The sequence below is a fragment of the Leucoraja erinacea genome, chromosome 12 (genome assembly GCF_028641065.1).
Source record: "Leucoraja erinacea ecotype New England chromosome 12, Leri_hhj_1, whole genome shotgun sequence".
In the NCBI taxonomy this organism is placed as follows: domain Eukaryota; kingdom Metazoa; phylum Chordata; class Chondrichthyes; order Rajiformes; family Rajidae; genus Leucoraja; species Leucoraja erinaceus.
The window spans coordinates 15,690,277-15,717,831 of NC_073388.1; the positions used below are offsets into that span (position 1 = coordinate 15,690,277).

General features: G+C 41.0%; 1 protein-coding gene across 1 annotated transcript in view; it reads left to right on the forward strand.

The window, feature by feature from the left end:
- LOC129702092 (START domain-containing protein 10-like) overlaps nucleotides 1-27,317 on the forward strand; it is a 41,934-nt gene extending 14,617 nt beyond the window's left edge. The window contains exons 2-6 of the mRNA XM_055643639.1: nucleotides 9,761-9,908; nucleotides 13,329-13,432; nucleotides 18,753-18,870; nucleotides 23,324-23,376; nucleotides 23,950-27,317. Of these exons, the coding sequence (XP_055499614.1) occupies nucleotides 9,761-9,908; nucleotides 13,329-13,432; nucleotides 18,753-18,870; nucleotides 23,324-23,376; nucleotides 23,950-24,165 (639 nt within the window). The 3' untranslated portion in view covers nucleotides 24,166-27,317. The remainder of the gene's footprint in view (nucleotides 1-9,760; nucleotides 9,909-13,328; nucleotides 13,433-18,752; nucleotides 18,871-23,323; nucleotides 23,377-23,949) is intronic.
- Nucleotides 27,318-27,555: the final 238 nt, after the last annotated feature.

Sequence of the window (27,555 nt, forward strand, 5' to 3'; positions counted from 1 at the left end):
TCCCTGGCTGCGTGGCTCCAAATCCAGCGCCGCCCGCGACCGTACGCCCGCAGCCCCATGTTGGGAGTCGGCGGCCACAGCGCTCCGGAGCTTACTGCACGGCGACCCAGTAAGGCATTGACCATATTGGCTAACATTTAAGCAATGATTTACAATGATTCCCCGGTCTCCGGGGAGGAGGCAGCCGCTCCAGACTTTCCAAGCCGCCCACGCTACCTACTAATCTACGCTAAAAATCTTCCATTCCGAAATCTGAAAAATTCCCGAAATCCGAGAAGTGTCTGGTCCCAAAGCTTTCGGATAAAAGGTTGTGCACCTGTAGTTGAATCTGCTTCTAATTCTCTTTTGTGCAATCCAGTCCAGATTGTCATATTTTCTCCTCATAGGTCAAATTCTCACCTTGCGCCTTAGACATTTCTTAAGTTTTTGACATCAATCTTATGTCACTGCCATCAACATCTTATTTTTCTGTCAAACTATTATTACGGCAGATGTCTATTCAGTGATATCAAATAATCACGAAGTTAAGGTGCCTAGATTTTCATCAGCTTTAATAATGCCTATTACCATATTCAAAGTTTTTTTTATGGGAATCCCTTGCTTTTTGCTGCTCTCCAACAAAACTCATCATCTTATTTATATCGTCAATCTTTGTTCTTCCCAAGTACATCAATGTATAGAGCTACAATAGATTTCTGATTTATTTAGTTCTCTTATTTCCAAAATATGTGCCTTTTGCAACTTTGAAATCATGTCTCATGTATTATTTAGCTGTTAATTGGCTGAAACAGTTGAGCTTTAATTTGGAACTGGGAGAAATTGTGATCTGAGGATAAAAGCAGCTAATGCATTTTACCCAGCCCCAGATGGCCACGCTGCATTAGTTTAGATTAGAGATTCAGCGTGGAAAGAGGCTCTTCGGCCTACCGTGTCCACTCTGACCCGTGATCACCCATACATTAGTTCTATCCTATGAACTAGTGACAATTTACAGAAGCCAATTAACTTTAAAAAACCTGCACATCTTTGGGAGGAAACCGGAGCAGACAGAGAAAACCCATGCAGTCACCGGGAGAACGCACAAACTCTGTGCAGATAGCACCTATAGTCAGGATCAAACCTGGGTCTCCGGTGCTGTAAGGTGACAACTCTACTGCTGCACCACTGTGCCGCCCTTTCGAATGCTAAGTTCCATATTCCATGGCATTGATGATTTTCCTATATGTGGTACCCAGAATTGTACACAGTACTGCAGAAGAAATCCAGTCTGGGATTTATAAGCATTTTGCATGGTATTTGTATATCTGCCAACCTTCACAAAGTCCAAGGTTTCATATGCGTAATTGGATTGTAGGGATAACAAAGATGGATTTAGTAATGGAAGTAAAGTAATGGAGAGGAGTAATGGAAGTAAAGCTCATTACATTTCACAACTCAAAGAATGTACCGTTGTTGGTAAATTGTATTTGGCGAGGAAATTTTAATTTGATGTTTGTGTAGCAATGTTTTGTCTTTGACAACTGCCAGAAATGTGAAAATGAGTCTGCAAATGGATTCTCTGTGCATAATGCATCATCAAAGTTTAGCCTTAATGAAATCTTCACTTTTTTTCCCTGTAAAAAAAATAATACATTCATGAAACTTTTTTGTTAATTTAATTATATTGTTTGAATATTTCCAATATTTAACATCTGCATTGAGCAAACACAATTTTTGAAGAATATCGTACTGATCAATCATAAAAAAAAAAGAAAGAAAAGATTCATAAACACGGGATAAAACAACTGTAAAAACACCCGGGGCACAAATTGCCAGTGCCAAATGTTTAATGTTCCTAAAGAACAGATCCTTTATCAGTATTTTTGAAGGATTTTATTTGTTTTGTTTTGGTGTATATACTGTAATTTTCAAGGCTTGTGATTACATTGAAGGCTTGACTTGAATACACTTTTGTTGGCAGTTCGCAAAACTCAATTTCTTTAGGCCCATTCCTGTAGAGTTGCTCTGCCATTGACCTATACTGCATGCAAATTCTGATGTTAAATTGCTGCTATATATCTTGGGTTTCTGTAATCAGTTAATTATTTACTGCAAAATAGTACTCATCTAGAAAAATTAGCAGATGTACAATGTATTTCAAGATAACACTTATTTGACTATTGAGCCTGACACACCTTGCAGTAAAATCAATAGATTTCTGTGTCTTTACTCCATATTCCCATCTTTGCATTATTTCCCTAAATTTCTTTAACAAATATCGACCACATAATTAACAAACAATTATTCGGAGTTCCAAAGTGCTATGATCCACTGCTTGGAGTTGTTTTAGAACTTCCCTTCGGAAAAACCAGTTTGTAATATTTCTAATATATATGATAATATATGTCTGAAGACCCAAAATATCACCCATTTCTTCGCTCCAGAGATGCTGCCTGTCCCACCTAGTTACCCCAGCATTTTGTGTATCTTCCAATATTTGACCCCTGTTCCTTGTCTTGGAATGACTTGCCAGCAAAAAGATTTTTCCAATCAAATCCTATTAATTTTCCTAAATATTTTTTAGAAAGTTAAGTCAAATCCCCTTAACATTCTTGATTTAAAAAAAAAAGTGAAATTCTAGATCCTGTAATTGCTTCCTGAAATACGAGGCATCATTAAATCGAAGATGCATTCCCTTATCACCAATCGCTCGTTACCGAGTACTGGCATAGAAATTAGATGCAGGAGTAGGCCATTCGGCCCTTCGAGCCTGCACTGCCATTCAATATGATCATGGCTCCAACTCAGTATCCCGTACCTGCCTTCTCTCCATACCCTCTGATCCCCTTAGCCACAAGGGCCATATCTAACTCCCTCTTAAATATAGCCAATGCACTGGCCTCGACTACCCTCTGCGGCAGAGAGTTCCAGAGATTCACCACTCTCTGTGTGAAAAAAGTTCTTCTCATCTCCTGATGAGATATGAGCATATTTTGAGCAGCAATATTATTCCGAAGAATAAGTTTAAAATACTGAATTATTTGGTCTTTGCCGAGATGGCTGGTGGCCTTGAGGCATAACAGAAAAAATAGAACAAAATTGAGGCATTTAAAATATGTAGTTTAAAAATCTGCTGTTTATCTTGTACTCTAAACTGGTCCATTTAACGTCATTGCAAATCATTCGACAAATTGGAATCTACAAACAATTGATAATAGTCTGATGAAGGAAGCTGCAATGGTTTGAAAAGGCTGGAAACGCTTTCCACCACCACAATGTTGGATACTGTAGATGGAAAAGGGTAGATAAAGGCATACCTGCAACGTTAGTTTAGTTTGGAGATACAGAATGGAAATAGACTCTGCAGCCCACCAAGTTAACGCTGACCCGTTCACACTTGTTCTTTGTTATCCCACTTTCCCACTCCCTACATACCAGGGGCAATTTACATAGAGCAATTAACCTACAAACCCGCATGACCTGGGATGTAAGAGGAGACCAGAACAACTGGAGGAAACCCACACGGCCAAAAGGGGGGAACGTGCAGACTGCGCACAGACAGCACCCGAGGTCAGGTTCAAACCCAGGTCTCTGGTGCTGTGAGGCTGTAATGCCTGTACAACTGTGCTGGGATTACTTCTAACATATTCCTTCTGATCCCTTGTACTCTAGTGCTCGGCATCTGTTTAATATGGTTTACAGTGGCACCCTTGTTTGTTTTGACAACAATCTTGAACGTGTAACTAGGATGATGGAATTAGGAGCAATATATAAATGTGGTAGTGTGGGCATTCATAGATTATAAATATAGTGATTATTTGTGGCACTAAAACACTTCAGTCTTGGATACTACCATCACTATCGATCAACTTAGCTAACTACCTACCTTGTTCAGCCAATTTCCTTATCAGTTCAATAATCTGTAGTTCCTCAAGTTTCACATTGAATAACTAGCCTCTGTAAATACATTGCCAAATACCTTCCAAAAGTCCATATAACAAATATCCATACACGTGATTAGTGCTGTGCTTTAATTTTGTTAATTAATTAAGTTCACTATGCATGCAGTTTTATCTTGATTCTTGATCCATCTTATTCATAAATCTATCTCCATTCTCTTTAATCATCGGGAAAAATGTCAAGGTATCCAATGTCGAATTATAAACCCTAATAATTTCACACCATATGCTAAGCTATTACCAACACAGCTTGTTGAATGTGAATAAATTGTGGATTTCATTTATTTTGCACATCTATGGATTCTCCTTTGGCACAGGAAATTTGTACTGCATAACAGAAACAGCATTACAAAAAAGTAAGACTAGAGGACTTTGCGGTGAGCAAAGCAATGTTTGAAGGAGATGTGTGGAGGAAGTTTATTTTAACACAGTGGGTCGTGGGTGCCTGGAACACATAACTGTCTGTGATCCTGAGTGGTATGTACTTACTAATCATTGAATTGAACTTCTGAGTAACTCTGAGCACTTTAGGCCAGTTGTTGCAACTTCATGGACTCTGGAGAGGCGGGGATTATTTGATCAATGAAGGTTATGGATGGATGCCAATTTAAACTAATCCTGTCTGGCTCCACATGTTTTGTATTTTTCTAGTATCATAATCACACAGCACGGAAACAGTCCCTTTAATCCAACTCATCCATGCTGACCGAGATAACCCATCGAAGCTCGTCCCACCTGCTTGCGTTCCCTCAAAACCATGTACCTGTCCAAGTGTCTTTTAAATGCTGTTATAATACCTTCCTTAAATACCTCCTCTTGACAGGTTGTTCCATACACCCACCACCATCTGTGAAAAGGTTGCCTTTCAGGTTTCTATTAAATCTTTCCCCTTCGTCTTAAACATATGCCCTCTGATTCTAGATTCCACTACCCGGAGTAAAAAGATTGAATTCATCCTATCTATTCCTTTCAGGATTTTATACACCTCTATCAGATTGGCTCCTCAGCCTCCTATGGTCCAGGGAATAAAGTCCCAGCTTGCCCAACCTCTCCCTATGGCTCAGGCCCTCGAGTCCTGGCAACATCCTCCTAAATTAGGAGTAGCAGTAGATGCGGTGAAGTTGTTTCCAGTCACGGAGTCTCAATAACTAGCAGACAGGACAAATAATGGGAGGCCAGAACTGAAGTGAAAATTTTACTTTGTACAGTGAATTTTTTTAAGATTTGAGAAATGTGATGCAACTGCTGGTTTATTGGAAAGAGAGCAGAGGAAGTGGGATGAATTGGAAGGATGTTTGAGTGAGTCAGCAGCAGCCAGATAAACTGAATTGCCACATTCTGTGCTGTAAGGTTATGAATCGGCCTCCATGCCACCAACATCAACTAGCCTCTGAATAAAGAGCAACTCGGGAACAATGACAAAGGGACAGGCAGCATCCCTGGGGAGAAGGAATGGGTGATGTTTTGGGTCGAGACCCTTCTTCAGTCTGAAGAAGGGTCTCAACCCGAAATGTCACCCATTCCTTCTCTCCAGAGATGCTGCCTGTCCCGTTGAGTTACTCCAGCATTTTGTGTCTATCTTCGATTTAAACCAGCATCTGCAGTTCCTTCCTACACAATTACAAAGAGGTCAGCCTCGGGGCAGCAGGCATGACATCACTTGAGTGGAACAAATATTTGAACAGTCGAAGAGCTGAAATTGCTTTGACTGGGCAGCTTGCACAGAGAACGCCACATAATCTAATTGCAACATAAAATTAGTCATACCAGCCACTTTGGCCTGACTTGTCCATGCTGACCAAGATGCCCCATCTCAGCTTGTCCCATTTGTCTGTGTTTGACCCATATCCTTCTAAGCCTTTCCTGTCCATGTACTTATCCAAGTGCATTTTAAATGTTGCTTTAATACCTTCCTCAGCTACCTCCTCTGGCAATAAGATAGACACAAAATGCTGGAGTAACTCAGCGGGACACGTAGCATCTTTGGAGAGAAGGAATGGGTGACGTTTTGAGTTTGGAGGAAGACCCTTCTTCAGAAGACCCTCGACCTGAAACATCACCCATTCCTTCTCTCTAGAGATGCTACCTGTCCTGCTGAGTTACTCTAGCTTTTTGTGTCTATCCTCGGGGAATATCCAATGTTGGTGTTGCAGCAAGGTTTGCCTTCACTTGCAGCAAGTGGTTTTAAATTATTGGTAGAGAGTTCAGTGGAAAATGTTTACATTACACTATTTTTCTTTGAGGAATCGTAAATCTTGTTACAACTAACAATGTTTTTTTAAACCTGATCTGATCAAGGTAAAATACATCTTAAAGTAAGAAGAAACAAGTAAGCATACAAGGATTAAAACACCATTAAGGAAATACTGCATGTTGGTAGGGTTTCCTATGGATGAACTATAAAACATATTCCGTTCAATCAGTTTAACAATAAAGGTTGTGTGTAGAAACAAGGACTCCTGAAGTTGGTTTACAAAGAAAAGACAAAGTGCTGGAGTAACACAGGCAGGCAGCATCTCTGGAGATAATGGATAAATTGCATGGTACTTCTCAAAGAGGGATTCAGCAATCCTTCCCATTAACATAACCAAAGCCCCCATCAAAGCCAATAAATACATCAGATTGGTGAAAGATTTCAAAAACATTTCCAAACCAAACAAATGATTCCAATTAATTGTAGAATACTGCCTTTGGTTGGGCGACTGTTTAAAGGAATGTATCAAAGATTACGGATGAAAAGAAACTTTGCAAGACTTTTTTTTAAAAAAGCTGACATCATAAGCAAATAAAATATTTAAATTCAAAAGGTAGGCATACAAGACAGAGCCACAAGTAAGGCCTCTGCAATGTAAATAAGGCAACACTTTATTTTTAACTGCAAAAGGGTGAAGAGGCTGAAAATAGAATGTGGGGAACTTAGGACTGATGGGCATTTACAGAAATAGTAGTTAGCAAGTAAAATTAAATTTCAAGCCACGTAAATAGAATAAATTAATAATGTGAAAAAAAGAACTGCAGATGCTGACCAACACCAAAGATAGACTCAAAATACAGCACGACCCGCTGAGTTCCTCCAATGTTTTTTTCTATCTTTGAATGAGTGGATACAGAAATGATGGTTCTTGGAGTTTTGTCCAGAAGCAATTAAATTATGAGCAATCCACCAGACCAGCTACGTACTGGTTAATCAGCCAGTCCCGCTAAATTACTCAAGCATTTTGTGTCTATATACTGGTTGATCAACCAGGGCAAAAAAAATCTGGTTTAGTATAGATTCAAGGATTTTACTCATGTTGGTCAACGCAAGTACAATTTTAGAATCCATACTAAACCAGAAAATGATGCCCTGGTCATTGTTCCCGTTCTTATTAAAGGGAAGAGAGTACATTCCTGCGGTGGGATTGTTCCTCCTCTTGTTCAACCAGCATCTTCAGTTGCTTCTTGCACATGTTACCTCCTCTAGCAGTTTGTTCCAGATACCCACCACCCGCTGTGTGAAAATGTTGTCCCACAGCTTCCTATTAAATCTTTCCCCTCTCACCTTAAACCTATGCCCTCTGGTTTTTACTTCCCCTATTCTGGGTAAATGATTGCATTAACCCAATCTATTCCCCTCATGATATTATACTCTATTCCCTGCGTATCCATGTGTCTAGCTAAAAGTCTCGTAAACACCGTATTGTATCTGCCTCCGCCACCACCCCTTGCAGTGAATTCCAGGCATTCACCACACTGTTTAAAAAAAAACGTAACTCCTTTAAAGATCTGACCTTTCTCCAGTCTGGAGGAGAGTCCAGACCGATACGTCACATATCCATGTTCTCCTGAGAAGCTGCCTGACCCGCTGAGTTGACCCACCATGTTGTGCTGAAAAGGCAATTCTTGTGTACCGTCTCAGTGTAATCTACTATTCTTCAGTCTTGTACACGTTTGATTGTGCCTATGTATAGTAAGATTTTTACTGAACTGTTTACAAAAAAGCACTATTGAACCATTAATTGCAGCAGTTCCTCAGAGTAGCAGAAAACAACTTGCTTACATTTTCATCTACATCAATAAACTATGTAAATGGATGCACTAAATTACAAATGTATTATTTAAAGAGATTGGCAAATGAATGTTGATGCATTCTTTATCTGAACTGCCATGATGTGTAAGTGAAACCACCTACTCCACCACCCCTCATTGCATAGGGAAAAATGGGATGCCAGTTATTAAGCAAGGTAACTGCTAGTCTCAATCCTGTTCTTCAGACTGCAGTGATAATGTGGGTTTGCACAAATGACAGTAAAATGCTGCTGTCGTGCTTGAGGCATATGGTAAAATGTAGATGGAGCCTCCAGTGAGCCCTTCAGCACAAGTTGAGCTACTGTCTGAAGCTCCATGCCAATGGGGGAGGAGCAGTTTCTCTGCAGCTGCTGTTGTTTTTATCTGCTTGCGTTTTTGTCCACGTCAGCAGCAGCTCACCATGTGTCGGAGTTTCAAGACAGGTAGTAATTTTTGAGTTTAGTCATCAACTTAATAAAAAATCCTCTCTTGTCTTTGAAACATTTGGAAATCATTAATTATCTATTCCAAATGATGTAAAGCTAAGATGTCAAATGGACTGGATTTGCAGGTGGTTAGTAAATATTAATATACGTATCAGAAATTCACAAGGAAATTGAAATGTTACATTTTTTTAATTGAAATAATAAGAAATTAAGATAGAATAATATTTTATTTTTGGTTTCTTCATCTCAACTACCATGCTGATTCCTTGCTGTGTTCGTCCTCTGGTCATTGTCTGCAATTGGGCAGTTTTCACATATGAGCCTGGACATTGCATGTGATATTATACTTGCTGGGTGTAAGTAAATCCACACTGTACATCCATGTGCATTTTCTAGGCAAAAACAGACATCAGTGTAAACACTGGCTATTTTGTTTCCTTTTCATGCTCATGACATTGAGGTCATTTGTAATGAATGGGAATGGAGAATCATGATTGAGACACAAGGAACTGCAGACATTGGAAACTTGAGCAAAACGCACAGTACTGGAGAGATTTGGTAGGTCGGGCAGTATATCTGTGCCTCTAAAGTAAACTAAAATCTGTGAAGGAATGGACAATGTTGTCTTCAGGAGAATTATGATTCATTTATTATTTGAATATGCTACTGCTTAAAGTTTGAGAACTTGATCCTATAATTGACTTGGTCAACCTTCCCTGTACCATGTTTACTGCTGGACAATAAAGGCTGAACATTATCAATGATACCTGCAATGAAAGCCTTCCCACTCCCCATACTACTGCAACCTGTGAAAGAATGCTGGACAAACTAGTAACTTTTGTGATTATATTTAAAGAAATATAATTACAATCAGGAAGTGTTTTAAAATGTACATTTTTAAAGTACTAAATTTGGCTTGGGTAACACCATTCTTTGGAATAATGAAAGTTCGTCCACAGTAATATTTTAGCTAATAAAATCTAACATCCCATGGACAAGGATTGGACCTGTTGCTTTGTGGTTCACCCAAGGCATTGTATTTACCAATGGAATCGATGGGGCAGATTTTACTTTGCTAGATTAGGTTCTTCCAGGAAGGGCAGCTGGATTTTTTTTAAGGATTATTGTTTCAGCTGAGGTTATCCCTTGGGTAAGGACAAATAACTGGAATTATTGTGTTCTGGCACCTGATGAAGTTGCAAGTGAGAAATCTGCATTCCAAGAGTCACAGCTGTGTGTGTAACCTTGCATCTATCAATCCTATGTATACAAAACACAGTTCCTCCTTGATTATTGTGAGGCATTAACAACACATTTTTTCCTTTTCAGTGTCGAATCGAAATTAAAGATGTACCTGCAGAGCTGGTGTATGATGTGCTACACGATAATGAATACCGTGAAAAGTGGGATAAGCAAGTCATTAAGACTTTTGACATTGCACGACTCACAGTGAATGCAGATATTGGGTATTATTCTTGTGAGTAAATTTAAGACTTCTGCGTTAAAGATTTCAATGAATTTGCGAATTCCAGAGATTGAATAATTGCACAGAAGAACATCGTATTGTTTTTGTGCAAGCTAGTTGCAGTTAATTATGTGATCTGTCATTGCATATCAGAGAGAAAACTCATGCCGATGATTTTGCACAATTTTCTGGAAATCAGACTTGCTTTTTGGTTTGCAGTTTGTTGCAGATTTTGTCTTTGTTTCAAAGGTCTGGGAGGTAAACCTCATTAGACCACATTAGTAGAAGAGGCCAGAGGTTTAATTGCATTCCCACTTGGGAGTGATGGTATATCTTGATGCTCCCAGACCGAGAGAAAATATTGGCAAGTTCCTCAAGGGCAACGCCAGAACAGGATTGATACCCCTTGTTGGGTGGGGGGGGGGGGGGGGGGTGGGGGGGGGGACCCCTGCTGAATCTCGCTGAAGTTTCCAGTTACAGATAACATCCTGAGCAGGGTACGGAGACAGTCCCCCTTAAACTGTGTTGCACAAGTTTTGATTGTTAAGGTAGGAATTTATATGGCCATAACAACTCCAGCCAGGTTGTGGCAATGATTTTTCTTCCTGGAATAGAATATAAACGCAGCAGGTTCCTGGGTTTTTGATGGAGGAGCCACTGTTATTTAATTACTCTTCATCTGATAGTTTTGTGTATTTTATAGACAGCATGAGCACAGCGGCTTGCGTTACTGCAACTGTGAGGTCAGCCTGCTGCAAATCTATTGCCAAGAAAAGAATGACTCATTTTAGCCACGTATCTGAAGGTCTCATCTCTGGTTGTTTTCATGTAGGTGACCTTTTTTTTACAGCTTGCATTTATATAGCAAATCATGTTTTCAAAAGTTCAATTTTGTCACACAATAAATTGCCTTTAAAATAAGTTATTTTATTAACACCGAAAGGCATTCTCTGACAGTAAAACCTCTCAAACAGTAAAGAGATGATAAAATGGTTCATCTGTTTATCTCTGGTGTGTGGCTGAAAAAGAAATGTTGTCCATAAGAAATGTTTCTTTGCACAGTGCCATGAAATCGTTAACATTCACATGAGCTTGGTTTGATTTATAGTTGTATAGTTCTCTGATATTAAAATCGTGGCCCAGTACTTTGTAGGTTGTCAGCCTCCATTATAAAGGTACATCCTGCTTTCAAAACGGCTGCCAACAAGCTAGTCTGGTACTGAATGGCCATCTCTGCGTGGTGCTCTGACGTGGCAGTCCATCCAACTCCTGCTCCCCACACCTGGAACACCTGGCTGTGAAGTGCTTCTACCTACCAAGGGAATTTACCTCCATCATCCTGACCGCGGTCTACATCCCACCCCAGGCTGATGTCCACCTGGCACTGGGGGAGACTTCATAAAGAAATGTGTGGAGGGCTGCACCCCAACAAAAACCTTCCGAGTGTTTCCTAACCAGAAGCCTTCGATGAACCATGAGATCCACATTCTTCTGAAGACCAGATCCCAGACATTCAGGTCTGGAGATACAGAGGTTTACAAGTAGTCCAGATATGACCTTGGTAAGGCCATAAAAAAAGGCTAAAAGAGACTTCTGCTGCAAGCTGGAGGATGAGACGGATGTTCGGCAGTTGTGGCGGGGCTTGCATGCCATCACCCCCTTTAATACGAAATCAGGAGGCAGCTCAAATGCCAGCAAAGCATCACTCCCTGACGAGCTCAATGCGTTTTATGCACGCTTTGATAGGGAGAACACTGATGTGCCTTCCCGAGCCCCCATTCGCCGTGATGGTGTTTCAGTCACAGTCACAGAGGCCGACGTCAGAAGATCCTTCAGGGGAGTGAACCCTCGGAAAGCGCCTGGACCTGATGGTATACCCGGGCCTGTTCTAAAAACCTGGGCGGACCAACTGCCTGGAGTTTTTACGGACATTTTCAACCTCTCGCTTCTGAGGTCTGAGGTTCCCCTCTGCTTTAAAAGGGCATCAATAATACAGGTCCCCAAGAAGGGCAAGGTGACGTGCCTCAATGACTATCGACCAGTGGCACTAACGTCTGTGGTGATGAAATGCTTTGAGAGGTTGATTATGATGCATATGAACTCCTACCACGACAAGAACACGACCCACTGCAGTTCGTTTACCGCCACAACAGATCAACGGTGGATGCAATCTCACTAGCTCTCCACCTCGCTCTGGACCACTTGGACAACAAAAACTCATATGTCAGGCTGTTATTCATTGACTACAGCTCGGCATTTAATACAATCATCCCCTCCAAGCTGGTTACCAAGCTCTCAGATCTGGGTCTCTGCGTATCCTCTGCAAATGAATCCTTGAATTCCTCATTCACAGACCACAGTCTGTCCGTATTGGTGGAAATGTGTCATCCTCGATAACAATCAGCACAGGAGCACCTAAAGGCTGCATGCTCAGCCCTCTGCTTTACTCACTCTATACTCATGACTGCGTAGCCGGATATAGTGCAAACTCCATCATCAAGTTTGCTGATGACACCACTGTTGTGGGATGAATCATTGATGGGAACGAGTCAGAGTACAGAAGTGAGATTGACCAAATGGTACCAGTAAAACCAAAGAACTGATTGTGGACTTTGGAAGGGTAGGATAGGGACCCACAATCCCTTTTATATCAACGGGACTATGGTGGAAAGGGTCAAGAACTTCAAATTCCTGGGCGTGCACATTTCCAAAGATCTTTCCTGGTCCCAGCACACTGATCCAATTATAAAGAAAGCACATCAGCGCCCTCTACTTCCTGAGAAGACTACAGAGAGTCAGTATGTCAAAGAGGACTCACTCGAACTACTACAGGTGTACAGTAGAGAACATACCGACCGGCTGCATAATGGCTTGGTTCGGCAACTTGAACGTCCAGGAGCAGAAAAGGATGCAGAAAGTTGTGACCACTGCCCAGTCCATCATCGGCTCTGACCTCCCCACCATCGAAGGGATCCATCAGTCCCTGCCTCAAAATGGCAGCCAGCATCATCAAAGACCCACACCATCCTGGCCGCACACTCATCTCCGCTGCCATCAGGTAGAAGGTACAGGAGCTTAAAATCTGGTACATCCAGGTTCATGAACAGCTTCCTCCCCACAGCTATCAGACTATTAAATTCACCAACAAACAGACACTGAACTGTAACAGCCTATTGCACTTTTATCTACTCATTTATGTGTATATTGCACTGAACTGTTCTGTATTTTTGCTTACAATATTCTGTTGTGCTGCAGCAACTAAGAATCTAATTGTCCTAACTGGGACACATGACAATAAACTCTCTTGACTTGACATGACTTGAAATGTAACACTGGAGGTTGGAATGAGGTTTGTCAGCTATTCTTTTGACGAGGGATGAAGTATAAAATGAAATGAATACTTTGTTTAAAAATAATTTGTTTTCATTACAGGGAAATGCCCAAGCCCCCTAAAAGATAGGGATGTGATTACTTTGAGGTCATGGCTTGTCACAGACAATGATTACATGATCATCAACTACTCTGTGAAACACCCTGTAAGTATGGATCTTTGCACTTTGCCTCCAACACATGTAACAAGAGAGAAAGGAAAAGGAATTGTTAGTGTATTTATTTGTGTATTTCCAGTGCTTAATGGTTGGTTGAATTAAATCGGATTTAAAGTACTTTTATGTTTGCTGATTTTAGATTTGCACTGGCAAAGGCCGTGCTTATAATTCGGTCTTCAGATTTGATGCATGTGTTAATGTACTGTGGCTGTGCTACATTTTGTGTGTAATACTGCTGAGACCCCAGCTACCAGCTACACTTGAGTTGGAAGATTTAACCCAAGTACAAATTCATGAGCATTGACTGTTGTACGTAACTGGAAATCTAACAGACAGCAAACCTGCAGTCGAGGTTATCAATGTAACGGACACATACATATTGAGTCATACATACAAGAAAGACTGGATAGACTTGGTTTATACTATCTAGAATTTAGAAGATTGAGAGGGGATCTTATAGAAACTTACAAAATTCTTAAGGGGTTTGGACAGGCTAGATGCAGGAAGATTGTTCCCGATGTTGGGGAAGTCCAGGACAAGGGGTCACAGCTTAAGGATAAAGGGGAAATCCTTTAAAAACCGAGATGAGAAGAACTTTTTTCACACAGAGAGTGGTGAATCTCTGGAACTCTCTGCCACAGAGGGTAGTTGAGGCCAGTTCATTGGCTATATTTAAGAGGGAGTTAGATGTGGCCCTTGTGGCTAAGGGGATCAGGGGGTATGGAGAGAGGGCAGGTACGGGATACTGAGTTGGATGATCAGCCATGATCATATTGAATGGCGGTGCAGGCTCGAAGGGCCGAATGGCCTACTCCTGCACCTAATTTCTATGTTTCTCTATGTTTCTATATGATACAATTTTCCCTGTATTTTTCCAATTACATCATGCAATACTCTTTTAAAAGCAGAGACCAGTGTCATTGGAGTACATCGTTCTCGAAGGGTATGTGGATTGTGGACTCCAGTTCACTGATTTGAAAGTTTACACTGCTCTCACAATCCTTTCCTCGTGACATTGGGACTTGGATTTTCTGCTTCCTGTTTATTAATGTTATTTAAGTAATGTAATTGCACTCTGTATATCTGATATGGGCTGAGCACAATCAAAGTATTTGTAATGTTGCGGTGACATTCAGTTTGCAGTAGAAACCAGGATGAAGGTAATATTTGGTGTATGGAATTTGACATAAGAGAAATCTGTTTCTTTAACAAGAGTGGAGGAACAAGTTTCCTTTCTCAATTAAACATTGTTTTCTCCCAGCAATCACGAGTAAAGATGGTTTATGGAGAGAAAATGAAATGCTAATCAAGAACCTGGTGTCATAGAATCATGCAGTCATACACCGTGGAAACAAGGCCCTGGACCCGACTTGCCCACGGCGATCAATGTGTCCCATCTACACTGGTCCCTCCTGTCTGTGTTTGGCCCATTTTCCCTATCCTATCCATGTACCTGTCTAAATGTTTGTTAAACTTTGTGATAGTACCTACCTCGGCTCATTCCATATACTCACCACCCTCTGTGTGTAAAAAAAAAAAAAGTTGCCTGTCAGGTTCCTATTAAATCTTCTCCCCCTCCCCCCTCCCCCTTAACTTAAACCTATGTCCTCCAGTTCTCGATTTCCCCAACTCTGGGCAAGACACTGTGCGTTTACACAATCTATCCTCTCATGATTTTATACACTGGTACAAGATCACCCTACATCACCCAATGCTCCAAGGAATAGAGTCCTAGTCTGCTCAACCTCTCCCTATAGCTCAAGCCCTTGAGTCCTGGCAACATCCTCGCAAATCTTCTCTGATCGAATGAAGGTTAAAAATGTTTGAGAAGGATTTTTGATAGAATTAAGGACTTAATCAGCCGTCCAAAAATTGGGAAAATGAGAGAGTGATCTCATAACAAACATCACAGCTGATTAAGCCACAGAGTATTCAAGTGTGTTTTCACCCACATCATGCCCAGGAAATCCCCTTTTGTTCCTGACTTTTTCTTGCAATGATTTTTGCCTGCTCTTGATGAAACCAGCACAAAATATAATTTAACCATAAATTGAAAAATAATGCAATTTATCAGTTGAACTGATATTTAAGAACACTGCACAGAATTCTCACCTCGTCAGCAAAGACCCATGGTAACAAGACAATAGGTGCAGGAGTAGGCCATTCGGCCCTTCGAGCCAGCACCAACATTCAATGTGATCATGGCTGATCATCCCCAATCAGTACCCCGTTCCTGCCTTCTCCCCATATCCCCGGACTCCCATATCTTTAAGAGCCCTATCTAGCTCTCTCTTGAAAGTATCCAGAGAACCAGCGTCCACTGCCCTCTGAGGCAGAGAATTCCACAGACTCACAACTCCCTGTGAGAAAAAGTGTTTCCTCGTCTCCGTTCTAAATGGTTTACCCCTTATTCTTAAACTGCGGACCCTGGTTCTGGACTCCCCCAACATCGGGAACATGTTTCCTGCCTCTAGCGTGTCCAATATATTTCAATAAGATGCCCTCTCATCCTTCTAAACTCCAGAGTACACAAGGCCAGCCGCTCCATTCTCTCAGCATATGACAGTCCCGCCATCCCGGGAATTAACCTTGTAAACCTACGCTGCATTCCCTCAATAGCAAGAAAGTCGTTCCTTAGATTAGGGGATCCAAAACTGCACACAATACTCCAGGTGTAGTCTCACTAGGGGCCTATACAACTGCAGAAGGACCTCTTTGCTCCTATACTCAACTCCTCTTGTTATGAAGGCCAACATGCCATTTGCTGCCTGCTGGGCCTGCATGCTTACTTTCATTGACTGATGAACAAGGACCCCCAGATCCCGTTGTACTTCCCCTTTTTCCAACTTGACACCTTTTGGTAGTAATCTGCCTTCCTGTTTTGCTGTTTTAACACTGTTCAATGACCACTGAAATTGGCTTTCCACTGATGGGACTTGTTTAAGCTTTTGGGAGGCATTTACATTTTTAAGTTGGTTCTTTTGACTGCAAGAGGACCAGTAGAATCATTGATCTATAAAGCACGGGAACGGTCCCTTCGGCCTAACGTGACTGTGCTGATTTGTCTACCTGTTAAAGTCCCTCTTGGTTGTACCTGGCCATTTTCCTGAAAAACAACCATCTACCACAACCTGCTTTCAAACTGGTTTTGTATTCAATTGGCTAACTTGCCCAATGTGGTGCCTGGACAAAGTCCATGTAACTAACGTCTACTGCACTGCCCTCATCAATCTTACTCACTTCTTCAAAGAAATATCAACCAAATTGATGAGACACTATTTCCCATGCTCAAAACATGCTGACTATTCCAATCTGTGTTTGTCTTCCCAAATGTATGTAGCTCATGTCTTCAATAACATCCATCACTGATGTTGAGTTCACCAGTCTGTAGTGAACAGACTGGCATTCTTTGCATCCTCCAGTCTTCTGGCACCCTACCTGTGGCCCTGATGATACAAAGATGTCTGCTAGTAGCCCCACAATGTATTTCCTAACTTCACACTTGATCTTGGCCCAATCAGGTCCTGGTGATTGATCTACCTTTATGTTTTAAGCCACTAGCACCTCCGAGAGTAATAGTTATACAGCATGAAAACTGACCATTTGGCCCAACTTGGCCATTCTGACCAAGATGCCCCACCTAAGCTTTTCTGTAATGAGGACACTCTTCAAGGCATCACTATTAATTTTCCAGAGTTCTCTAACACTCATGTCTTTCTCCATGTTGAATACAGGTGAGAAATAGCCAGTGGATAGGTTTAATTTTTTTTTTAATTGACAAAAAAATTAACTACTTTTGTCCAATCTAGCATGAAAATAGCTTTATATTTTCTAAGCCTTGTTTTACAGGCATGTTTTATTTGTGTATGTGATTATTTTTTTATTACATTGGCACACTTCACCATATATCATTCATTAATGTAGTCAAGGAACTTCTAGGACAATATTTTTATAACTAAAAGTTTGAGGAGAAATCTACAAGGAGTTGAGGGAGAAACATTTCTAAAATATCACAATTGGTATCAGAATTACTGCTTCATTCGTAGAAAGTCTATTCTTACCGTCATTAAATTCTAATGTCATGATCACTGATGTGCACAAGGACACGGGACATCAGGGACACTGGCATGACTCCCTGGAATCATTAAATATATTTGGGATGTGCTTGTGTAGATCTTTATTTTTGTTCTGTGTGCAACTCCAAAACCTATGAAATTTAAATGGACAATGTTCAGTCAGTGATAAATGGCAAAAAACATCCATGCTGTACAAGTGGCAGTAAGTAACCATCTCTAATTAGAGGGGCCATTCATAGTCCAGGTCTATGGAATTTGGTGGATCCCCCAGAAACAATATGAGGCAGGTCGACATGGACCTAAAATGAAATAGACCAGCAATATAAATACTGTAAGAACAGGACCAAGACTAAGTTTTGTTGTGGCAAGAAACCTGCTGCCCAATTTCCCCTGAAGCCTTTCCATCATGTACTAGGTGCGTGAGTAGCAATTATTTGCTCTCCAGCTCAAACAATACTAAAATGTTTATGCCATCCATGAAGTACGTGTCCACTTGATTGGCATAATATCCACCTCCCCTAAACATTCACTCCCTCAGTCATCAGTGCACATAAGCAGAACAATCTGTAAAATATATCGCAGTACCTGTACTGCCAACAGTACTGCAGTACCCAAATCTAAGACTTCCACCACCAAGGGGGAACAGGACGGTATACTCGTGGGACCATCACCACCTGGAGATTCCTTTCTTGATATGAAAATATATCACCATTCATTCATTCATTATTGCTGCATGCAAGTACTGGAATGTCTTGCCCAAAGTGTCCTCTCGAGAAGGCTTGCAACTGATCAACAAGAGGGAAAAGTCACCATTAAAGAGTTTTCACAGGCACTGAACTGGGATAAATGTCAGGATTTGGTGAAATTGCCTAAAGCACTATCACTGGGGTGTAATGTGGGGTGTACCGCTGGAAGTTGCAATCTGGTAGTTTACACCCCAGCGGCATGAACATTGACCTCTAATTTCAGGTAGTCCTTGCTCTCTCCTTCCTGTCCCCTTCTCAGCTCTCCTACAAGCCTACTGTCTCTGCCTCTTCCTTTCTTTTCACCCCCCTCCCCCCGACATCAGTCTGAAGAAGGGTCTCAACCCGAAACGTCGCCTTTTACTTCTCTCTATAGATGCTGCCTCACCCGCTGAGTTTCTCCAGCATTTTTGTCTACCATCAATTACCTGCAGTTCATTCTGACCAGAGATCAAAACCTCATCATCACTGTTCCTTCTCTCTTCACAGGATTTCCCTCCTCAGAAAGATTTAGTCAGAGCTGTGTCCATTCTAACAGGTTATCTAATCCATTCTACGGGTTCTGGAAGTTGCGATCTTGTATATATGGCTGAGGCAGATCCCAGAGGTAAGGGAGCATTTGTAACGTGTCAGTGCGCACCACTTGTTTCTTTCTCTCGCGTTATCTTTAGTTTTCCATGACTGTTTCTTTGCATACAATTCTTTAGTACTTTACGTTGTTAGTTGTGTTAGCATAGATGAATATTAGCAGCCTATTCATCTGAAGGGAGGAGGGGATTGAGCTGAATACATTTGAGTTGGATAATAAACGTTGACTTTAATTGTTACTAGACAAAGTATGGACCCGTTGGGTCCCCCTCCTCCAACGCAATATTCCACCACTCACCTATACACAAGGCGATGCTCAGTCAAAATGGCGATCCCCGCTCAGCAAGCCTCCCCCAACTGCGCAGGCATGGCTGACTGGCCCGCACTGTGCAGGTGCGGCTGCCCCGTTCAAACTTGTGCCATTGACGGTTAAACCCTCCCCCAACTGCGGATACCGGGCCCAATGTGCACATGCGGCGAGACGACGCCATTTTTAATTGGGACGTGGCTGACGCGCCCGGCACGTGTGAGAGCATTGCGCAGGTGCGACTGTCGTGTTCATCTGCACACGTGCGGATAGCGGTGCCAGCAACCCTCCGCCAACTTCGCAGGCGTGGCTGACAGGGTCGGCAAGTAGGAGCGCGGTTAACGGTAAAAAGTAAAGAAATGTTTATGAAGGGAATAACTTGGGGATCACTTTGTTAAATGGAACAAGACTTGCTACTGCACACCCTAGGTGAATGGTGAGTAAGACGCCCCAAAAATTGTAGCACTACTGTGTACCGTTTTGGCTGTTTTTCAGGAACATACAAGCATACATAAAAAGTTACACTTTTTAGTCATTTTTAAAGTTTAGTAGACCAAGTGGGTCCCGTAGGGTTCCATCCCCAACGCAATAATCCACCACTTACCCGTTCCCCCCCAAAGCAACCCGTTTCCACCACTCACGCATTCCCTCAAAGTAACCCGTTTCCCCCAATGCAATATTCCACCACTCACCCATAACCCCAACGGGAGGCCTGGTCCCGCAACGCAACCCGTTCCCCAATGTAAGATTCCAGCACTCACCCAAAGCCCCCAACTGTGCAGGTCATTTTAAACTTTAAAAAAAAAATGCAATTGCACTAAGATTTGCCACCAACAAGGCCATCTTTTGTATCCAAATCTAATCATTAAACTTTGCTGTGCTGGGTTAGGCTGGCAGATTCTTTCCCTGAAGGACATTTACTGTGAAGGACTCGGTGTTCTGGGATAGAACCATTGTAGCCGGTGGGGCATTGTGACGTCCTGACTGCCAGCGTAGATTTGAAGAAATCCAACTTTTAAATGTCACTTTAAAACTTTTTAAACCTCCAAAACTGACATATAACACTGCTTTGCAAATGGGCTCGACATTGAAATCCACACATTGAATGAAGTTGTGGCATGTACTCAATGCAGTAGAATTTCACAAACTTCAAGTTATTCCAAAGGCTTTGTGGATCATAACTACTCATATCTGGCAGTGAAATGTTAGATTTATAAGTGTAGAACCACAAAATATTAGATTCCCTGATGTATTATATTTGGCTATTACAACAAGCCAAAAAATATGCTTTGCTTGTATTCTATGAATAGTTACTGGTTATCCAGAGCTGTACACAAACTTTCATTCCAATATTCACAATAAATGTCAGTTTTTAACTTTAGTTTTGTTTAAACCCCACAAAAGATGTTTTTCTAAAATATTATCAATTATAATTACAGATTTAGACAATAGGTGCAGGAGTAGGCCATTCGGCCCTTCGAGCCAGCACCGCCATTCAATATGATCATGGCTAATCATGCCTAATCACTACCCTGTTCCTGCCTTCTCCACATATCCCCTGACTCTGCTATCTTTAAGAGCTCTATCTAGCTCTCTTGAAAGTATCCAGAGAACCGGCCTCCACCACCCTCTGAGGCAGAGAATTCCACAGACTCACAACTCTCTGTGAGAAAAAGTGTTTCCTCGTCTCTGTTCAAAATGGCTTACCCCTTATTCTTAAACTGTGGCCCCTGGTTCTGGACTCCCTTAACATCGGGAACATGTTTCCTGCCTCTAGCGTGTCCAAACCCTTCATAATATATGTTTCAATAAGATACCCTCTCATCCTTCTAAACTCCAGAGTATACAAGCCTAGCCGCTCCATTCTCTCAGCATATAACAGTCCCGCCATACCAGGAATTAACCTTGTAAACCGACGCAGCACTCCCTCAATAGCAAGAATGTTATTTACTCAAATTAGGAGACCAAAACTGTACACAATATTCCAGGTGTGGTCTCACCAGGGCCCTATATAAATGCAGAAGGACCCATACTCAACTCCTCGTTATAAAGGCCAAGCAAAATGTAATTTGCTTTCTCCACTGCCTGTTGTACCTGCATGCTTACTTTCATTGAGTGATGAACAAGGACTCCCAGATCCCATTGTACTTCCTCTTTTCCCAACGACACAATTTTCTATCCATGTCAGCACTCTACCCCCAATACAATATGCCCTAATTTTGTCCACTAGTCTCCTATGTGGGACCTTATCAAATGCTTTCTGAAAGTCCAGGTACACTACATCCACTGGCTCTCCCTTGTCCATTTTCCTAGTGACATCCTCAAAAAATTCCAGCAGATTAGTTAAGCATGATTTAATAAATCCATGATGACTCGTACTGATCCTGTTACTGAAATCCAAATTTGCTGCTATTTCATCATTTATGATTGACTCCAGCATCTTCCCCACCACCGACGTCAGGCTAACTGGTCTACAATTCCCCAATTTCTCTCTCCTGCCTTTCTTAAAAAGTGGGATAACATTAGTTACCTTCCAATCCACAGGAACTGATCCTGAATCTATAGAACATTGGGAAATGACCACCAATGCATCCACGATTGCCAGAGCCACTTCCTTAAGTACCCTGGGATGCAGACCATCAGGGCCTGGGCATTTATCAGCCTTCAGTCCCATCAGTCTATCCAACACCATTTCCTGCCTATTGTGCATTTCCACAACAAAACATGTAAAGGAGATTAACAATTTGTGGTGTGGCACTGATTTTCGAGAGGCTGGTCCTGGCACACCTCAAAAGCTGCCTACCCCCCACACTGGATCCCTATCAGTTTGCCTACCGCAAGAACAGGAGTACGGAGGATGCCATCTCAAACGGCACTTCACTCCGCCCTCTCCCACCTTGACAACAGAGACACTTATGTAAGAATGCTGTTCATCGATTACAGCTCAGCATTCAACACCATTATTCCATCAAAACTGATCACCAAACTCGGTAACCTGGGCATCGACCCCTCCCTCTGCAACTGGATACTGGACTTTCTAACCAACAGACCCCAGTCTGTGAGGTTAGACAAGCACACCTCTTCAACCCTCACCCTGAACACCGGCGTTCCTCAGGGCTGTGTGCTGAGCCCCCTCCTCTACTCCCTCTTCACCTATGACTGCACACCTGTACATGGTACTAACACCATCATCAAGTATGCAGATGATACAACGGTGATTGGCCTCATCAGCAACAACGATGAGCTGGCCTACAGGGAGGAGGTCCAGCACTTAGCAGCATGGTGCGCTGACAACAACCTGGCCCTTAACTCCAAGAAGACCAAGGAGCTCATTGTAGACTTCAGGAAGTCCAGAGGTGGCACGCACACCCCCATCCACATTAACGGGACGGAGGTGGAACGTGTTTCTAGCTTCAGGTTCCTGGGAGTCAACATCTCCGATGACCTCTCTTGGACCCACAATACCTCTACTCTGATCAAGAAGGCTCATCAGCGTCTCTTCTTCCTGAGGAGACTGAAGAAGGTCCATCTGTCTCCTCAGATCCTGGTGAACTTCTACCGCTGCACCATCGAGAGCATCCTTACCAACTGCATCACAGTATGGTATGGCAACTGCTCTGTCTCCGACCAGAAGGCACTGCAGAGGGTGGTGAAATATTGCCCAACGCATCACTGGTTCCACGCTCCCCTCCATTGAGTCTGTCCAAAGCAAGCGCTGTCTGCGGAGGGCGCTCAGCATCGCCAAGGACTGCTCTCACCCCAACCATGGACTGTTTACCCTCCTACCATCCGGGAGGCGCTACAGGTCTCTCCGTTGCCGAACCAGCAGGTCGAGGAACAGCTTCTTTCCGGCGGCTGTCACTCTACTAAACAACGTACCTCGGTGACTGACTGCCAATCACAAAAAACCCCCCCCCCCCCCCCCCCCCCCCCCCCCCCCCCGGACACTTATTATTTATTTTTTATTCAAATCGTTTGCTATGTCGCTCTTCAAGGGAGATGCTAAATGCATTTCGTTGTCTCTGTACTGTACACTGACAATGACAATTAAAATTGAATCTGAATCTGAATCTGAAAAGTGCATGACCTTTGAGCTTGGTTCTTAATTCTTAAAAGAGTTCAAAAATGATTGTGAATCCAATTAAGTTTTGATTATTTTTGTCAGGATCTCTGCCAAAGTGGGTCATCAACAAAGCTTCACAGTATCTGGCTCCTAAAGTAAGTACTGGTTACTTGGCATTGCATTCTGTAATAGAAAAGGACTGCTTTTTTAATTGTTCAAGAAGGAACTGCAGATGCTGGAAAATCGAAGGTACACAAAAATGCTGGAGAAACTCAGCGGGTGCAGCAGCATCTATGGAGCGAAGGAAATAGGTAACGTTTTGGGCCGAAACGTTACCTATTTCCTTCGTTCCATAGATGCTGCTGCACCCGCTGAGTTTCTCCAGCATTTATGTGTACCACTTTTTGTAATTGTCAGGTTTATACAATTGAATTATTTTTAAAAATGCAAGATATATGCTTACTAAGTCAGTAAAACATTGCTTTCAATTGTTGTGCAGAGTATCCTGAGGAAGCCACTGTCTGGTCTTGACGACAATTTTTTTTTAAAGTATTGAAAAGAATATTCAAAACTGGCTTCCTAGAATGTCGTATTGCTGTGGGCTTCTGATGTTAATATGCCTCATTTTTACTTTTTTTCTGAAAATATCCTTGTGAAATGCTGTGGATGATTTTTCCAATGTTAGATGCTAAATAAACTTTATAAATTTACTTCTGTGTGTATTTTAGGTTCTTAAGCGAATACACAAAGTGTCTCTCAAGTACCCAGAGTGGAAACGGAAGAACAGACCACACTTAAAACCTTGGCTCTACCCAGAACAGAATAACCTTCCGACCATGAGCCTTGACGTACTCTCAATCCAGCATGCAGAATCACTAGAAAATATTGATGAAAGTGCCTTATCTGAAGAGAATGCTAGTGATGATGAAGGCATAAAAGGCTGAAATCACATTTCATTTTTCCTAACAGTACTGCAAGCCCATGGAGTTTGCAGGAGGAGGAAAAGTTCATAATTGGCCCTTTAGTATTTAGGTGACAAATTCTTAACAATGGGTTAATCTGGTGATTTGGGCGATGGATATTATTGATTCAAGTTTACTTATACAAAGGATCTGACATTCAGACAATAAATTAGATATTTGCACTGGTGTGAGTTAAATACTATTGTGATCTTGAGTAATTGAAATAAATCAGTCACAACAATGGGGGTTATGGTCTATTGGAATGATAGCTGACTTGAGAAATCCTCCTTTAATGAAGCATCTTTGAGCTGCAGGCTTTTTAGGTCTGGTGAGTTGGGAAATAAGTAAGAATAGTTATAAAGAAATGTAATTTTTTTTTTCCCTCTCTTTTTTGTAATGTAACTTTTTTTGGAAGGACTAATTAACCCGCAGCATTCTCTCTGCGTGCAATTGTGGTCATGATGTTATCATTTTGTGCCTCAAGAGCTTGATTCTCTGAAATAACTTGATCTAGATGCTGCAGAATTGCATGCGTCTTTTTTGCTGATTCACTGGTGGTAATTGTGCATAGTTTGAATTTGACCTGCTTTCCATTGCAAGAGGTGAGAATATGAACCTTTAAATCTAGAACTTTAGTAGGGGTATTAAAAGTTACCTTTGTTTCAAAGTTGTAAAGTTATCCTTGTACAAGATTTAGAAATTTGGGTTCTGAGGCTAAAGGTGGTGGCTGGATCCATGGGGGCATTTAACTCCTTAGTGGAGTTAGTCATTCAAAAGAACTGGGCCCCGCATCAGGGCACTGTTTAACTTCTTCAGTTCCTTCTTTCTCCTAATGATGGAGGTTAAAACTTTACCATTTTCTTCTTATTTTAAATATTAGCTGCCACCATCTCTTACGAATCCTGAGAGCATGCAGCTACTTCAATAAGAGTAAGATTTGAAATTGGGGGTGAATAGTTACCATTTAAATGACCAGGTCAGGAAAGAGAACTACAACTAAGCAGGAGTAAAATGATTGAAATTAGTATGGAGAAATACATTTTGGATGTCAACCATAATGGTAATGTTTCCCATAGATAGGAACTTTATATTGTTGCTCTTCACTTCCTGTTATTGTCTCTAATGTTGAATTGTTCTTGTTTAGTGGGATTTGATGAATTTTGTATGTTAGTAAATTATTTCTGGTGTGAGGGAGCAGATGTAAAATAGGGGGGAAAGATTTTGAAAGAGGCAAGTTGGACCAAAGTATTTAACGTAGTTTCATTAGTAAAATTATTCAGCCTTCAAAAGAGATGGCATTCATGATGATTTTCATTTTGTTCATAAATTGAAAACCACCATGAGTTGACGTACTCCATGCCCTGTCCCAGAGCAAGACATTGTCAATGCTGGTTCTGTGACACGCATGAAAATTACTTATGGGATTGAGACTTGGATTATGGCCGCCATGATGGTCTGCAATAGTTCTAATCAGAATTTATGAGAATTGGAATTTAAAAGCATCCTCAAGTTCAGGAGAAAGTATTGCAGTACAAATGCTTTTAATTATTAATTTGTGAAAATAGAAATCATCTACGATAGATTAAGGAGTCTGCAATACATTTTTCTTCAACTGCTGTTAAAATCTAAAAAAAGCTGCTTCCAAAACATTTAATCAAGAAATTAAGGTAAACTCCACATTTTCTTTAGTATACTTCAAATAAATCTTCAGTATTTTTCGACTGATCAACTTTAGATGTGCATTGTGATCTTGAAGAAATAAATTATGAAATTGCAATTAGTAAATGCTTTGGTATTTTCCAAGTTAATAATGCAGTCAAGGAAAACATTTAAACTAGCATTTTGTTGTGTAAACTTTCCTACCAATCAACAGATGTCTAAATCTCCAAATAACCTTTTTGTTTTTTTAATTCTATCTCTTATTAGGACTGTGTCTGTATTTAATAGGTGTGATTTATATAGAGGTCCCCTTTTATAAAATTGTGTTCGCTACTCAATTCCATAACTCTCAAATACTTGGAGATACCTAAGATGACCTTTTGTTAAATTAGTGAGTATTTTGATTGTAAACATTTGGCCTTTGCATTTAGGGCGTTGCTTAACAGGTATCAACATTCTAGTGCTATTATGCATTTATTTAATCTGAAGTCTCTACATATTAGGAGAAAGGCTTAAAAATATTCTATTTTTGTGAAAAGATGCTTGCTGATGGTCGATATATTTTGGTCTGCAGAGATAATTGGCTCTGCAATACATTTTATTGATTGTTGCAAATGTTTTTGTAATGAAATTCAGAAAATGTAATGCCTTACTAAAGGTTGCCGTATCTGGTATTAGGTCAGTTAGTATTTAGTTGTGCCGTTGTCATTTATGTGGGTATTGTACATGAAGGATAAACCAATATCATTTAAAGTTTTACCCAAACCCTTATGTTCACCTCATTGCCAACACCAAATAATCAGTGCTAATCCATAACTAAATAATCTAGAATAAACATTATAATAATGCTACTGGCTTTTTAATATGTGTAAGGTAAAATAACACATTTTTTCAATTGGGCATTATTGAAGATTTAGTAATACTCCAGGTTTGTTACTAGTAAATTATTTCATGGTATTTTAGCATTGCTTATTCATTTACCTTTGGGTTTTCAAGTAGATGTTAGAGTGCATTGATAAAATTAAAAATATGGAAGACTGGTCTCATCTTTAGTACTGAGAGTCTCATCTGAATTGTTCAGAAAACTTCAAAATCTCTTCTGGACTTTGATTAATGAATGCACTTTTCCTCCTGCCTGTATCGCATAAAGAAAATGCTCTGTGATTTCAGCGGTGTCTCCTTGGAACATATTGGTGTTTTCTTCTGAAACATTTTACCAGATGGCTTACCTTTGTCATGCTGGAGTTAAATGGTCCATTCAATGTGAAACCATCTTGCTATTTTTGAATGGACCATTTAGCAAAGCTGAAGTTTTTGGGGGTGGGGACTGCAACCTTTCACACAGCAGAATTAATGTTGGTTCTGTATTTCATTTAAAGCATATTTTGAAACCCACAACCACCCTGTTCTTTATATTGTATGGAGAGAATTTGTCAAACACATGTTGCACTTCTACTGTAATCTTGCTTAAAATATACTGTGCCAAAAATGAACATTTGGGAATTTGTAGTGCCTGTGGTTCTTGTTGCTGCCATCAAATTAAACTGTTTCCATTTTTTTGTATTTAAGGTAGATGATTATAAATGTTAACAATATACACTTGCCATAGTGAAGTTTTAATCTTTTCCACTTTCACTTTCTCAAAGAGAAGGGATTGTTAGGATGGAAGATCCCAAACTGTTTCCATGAGCAACATGAAGTAATTTTAAGAAA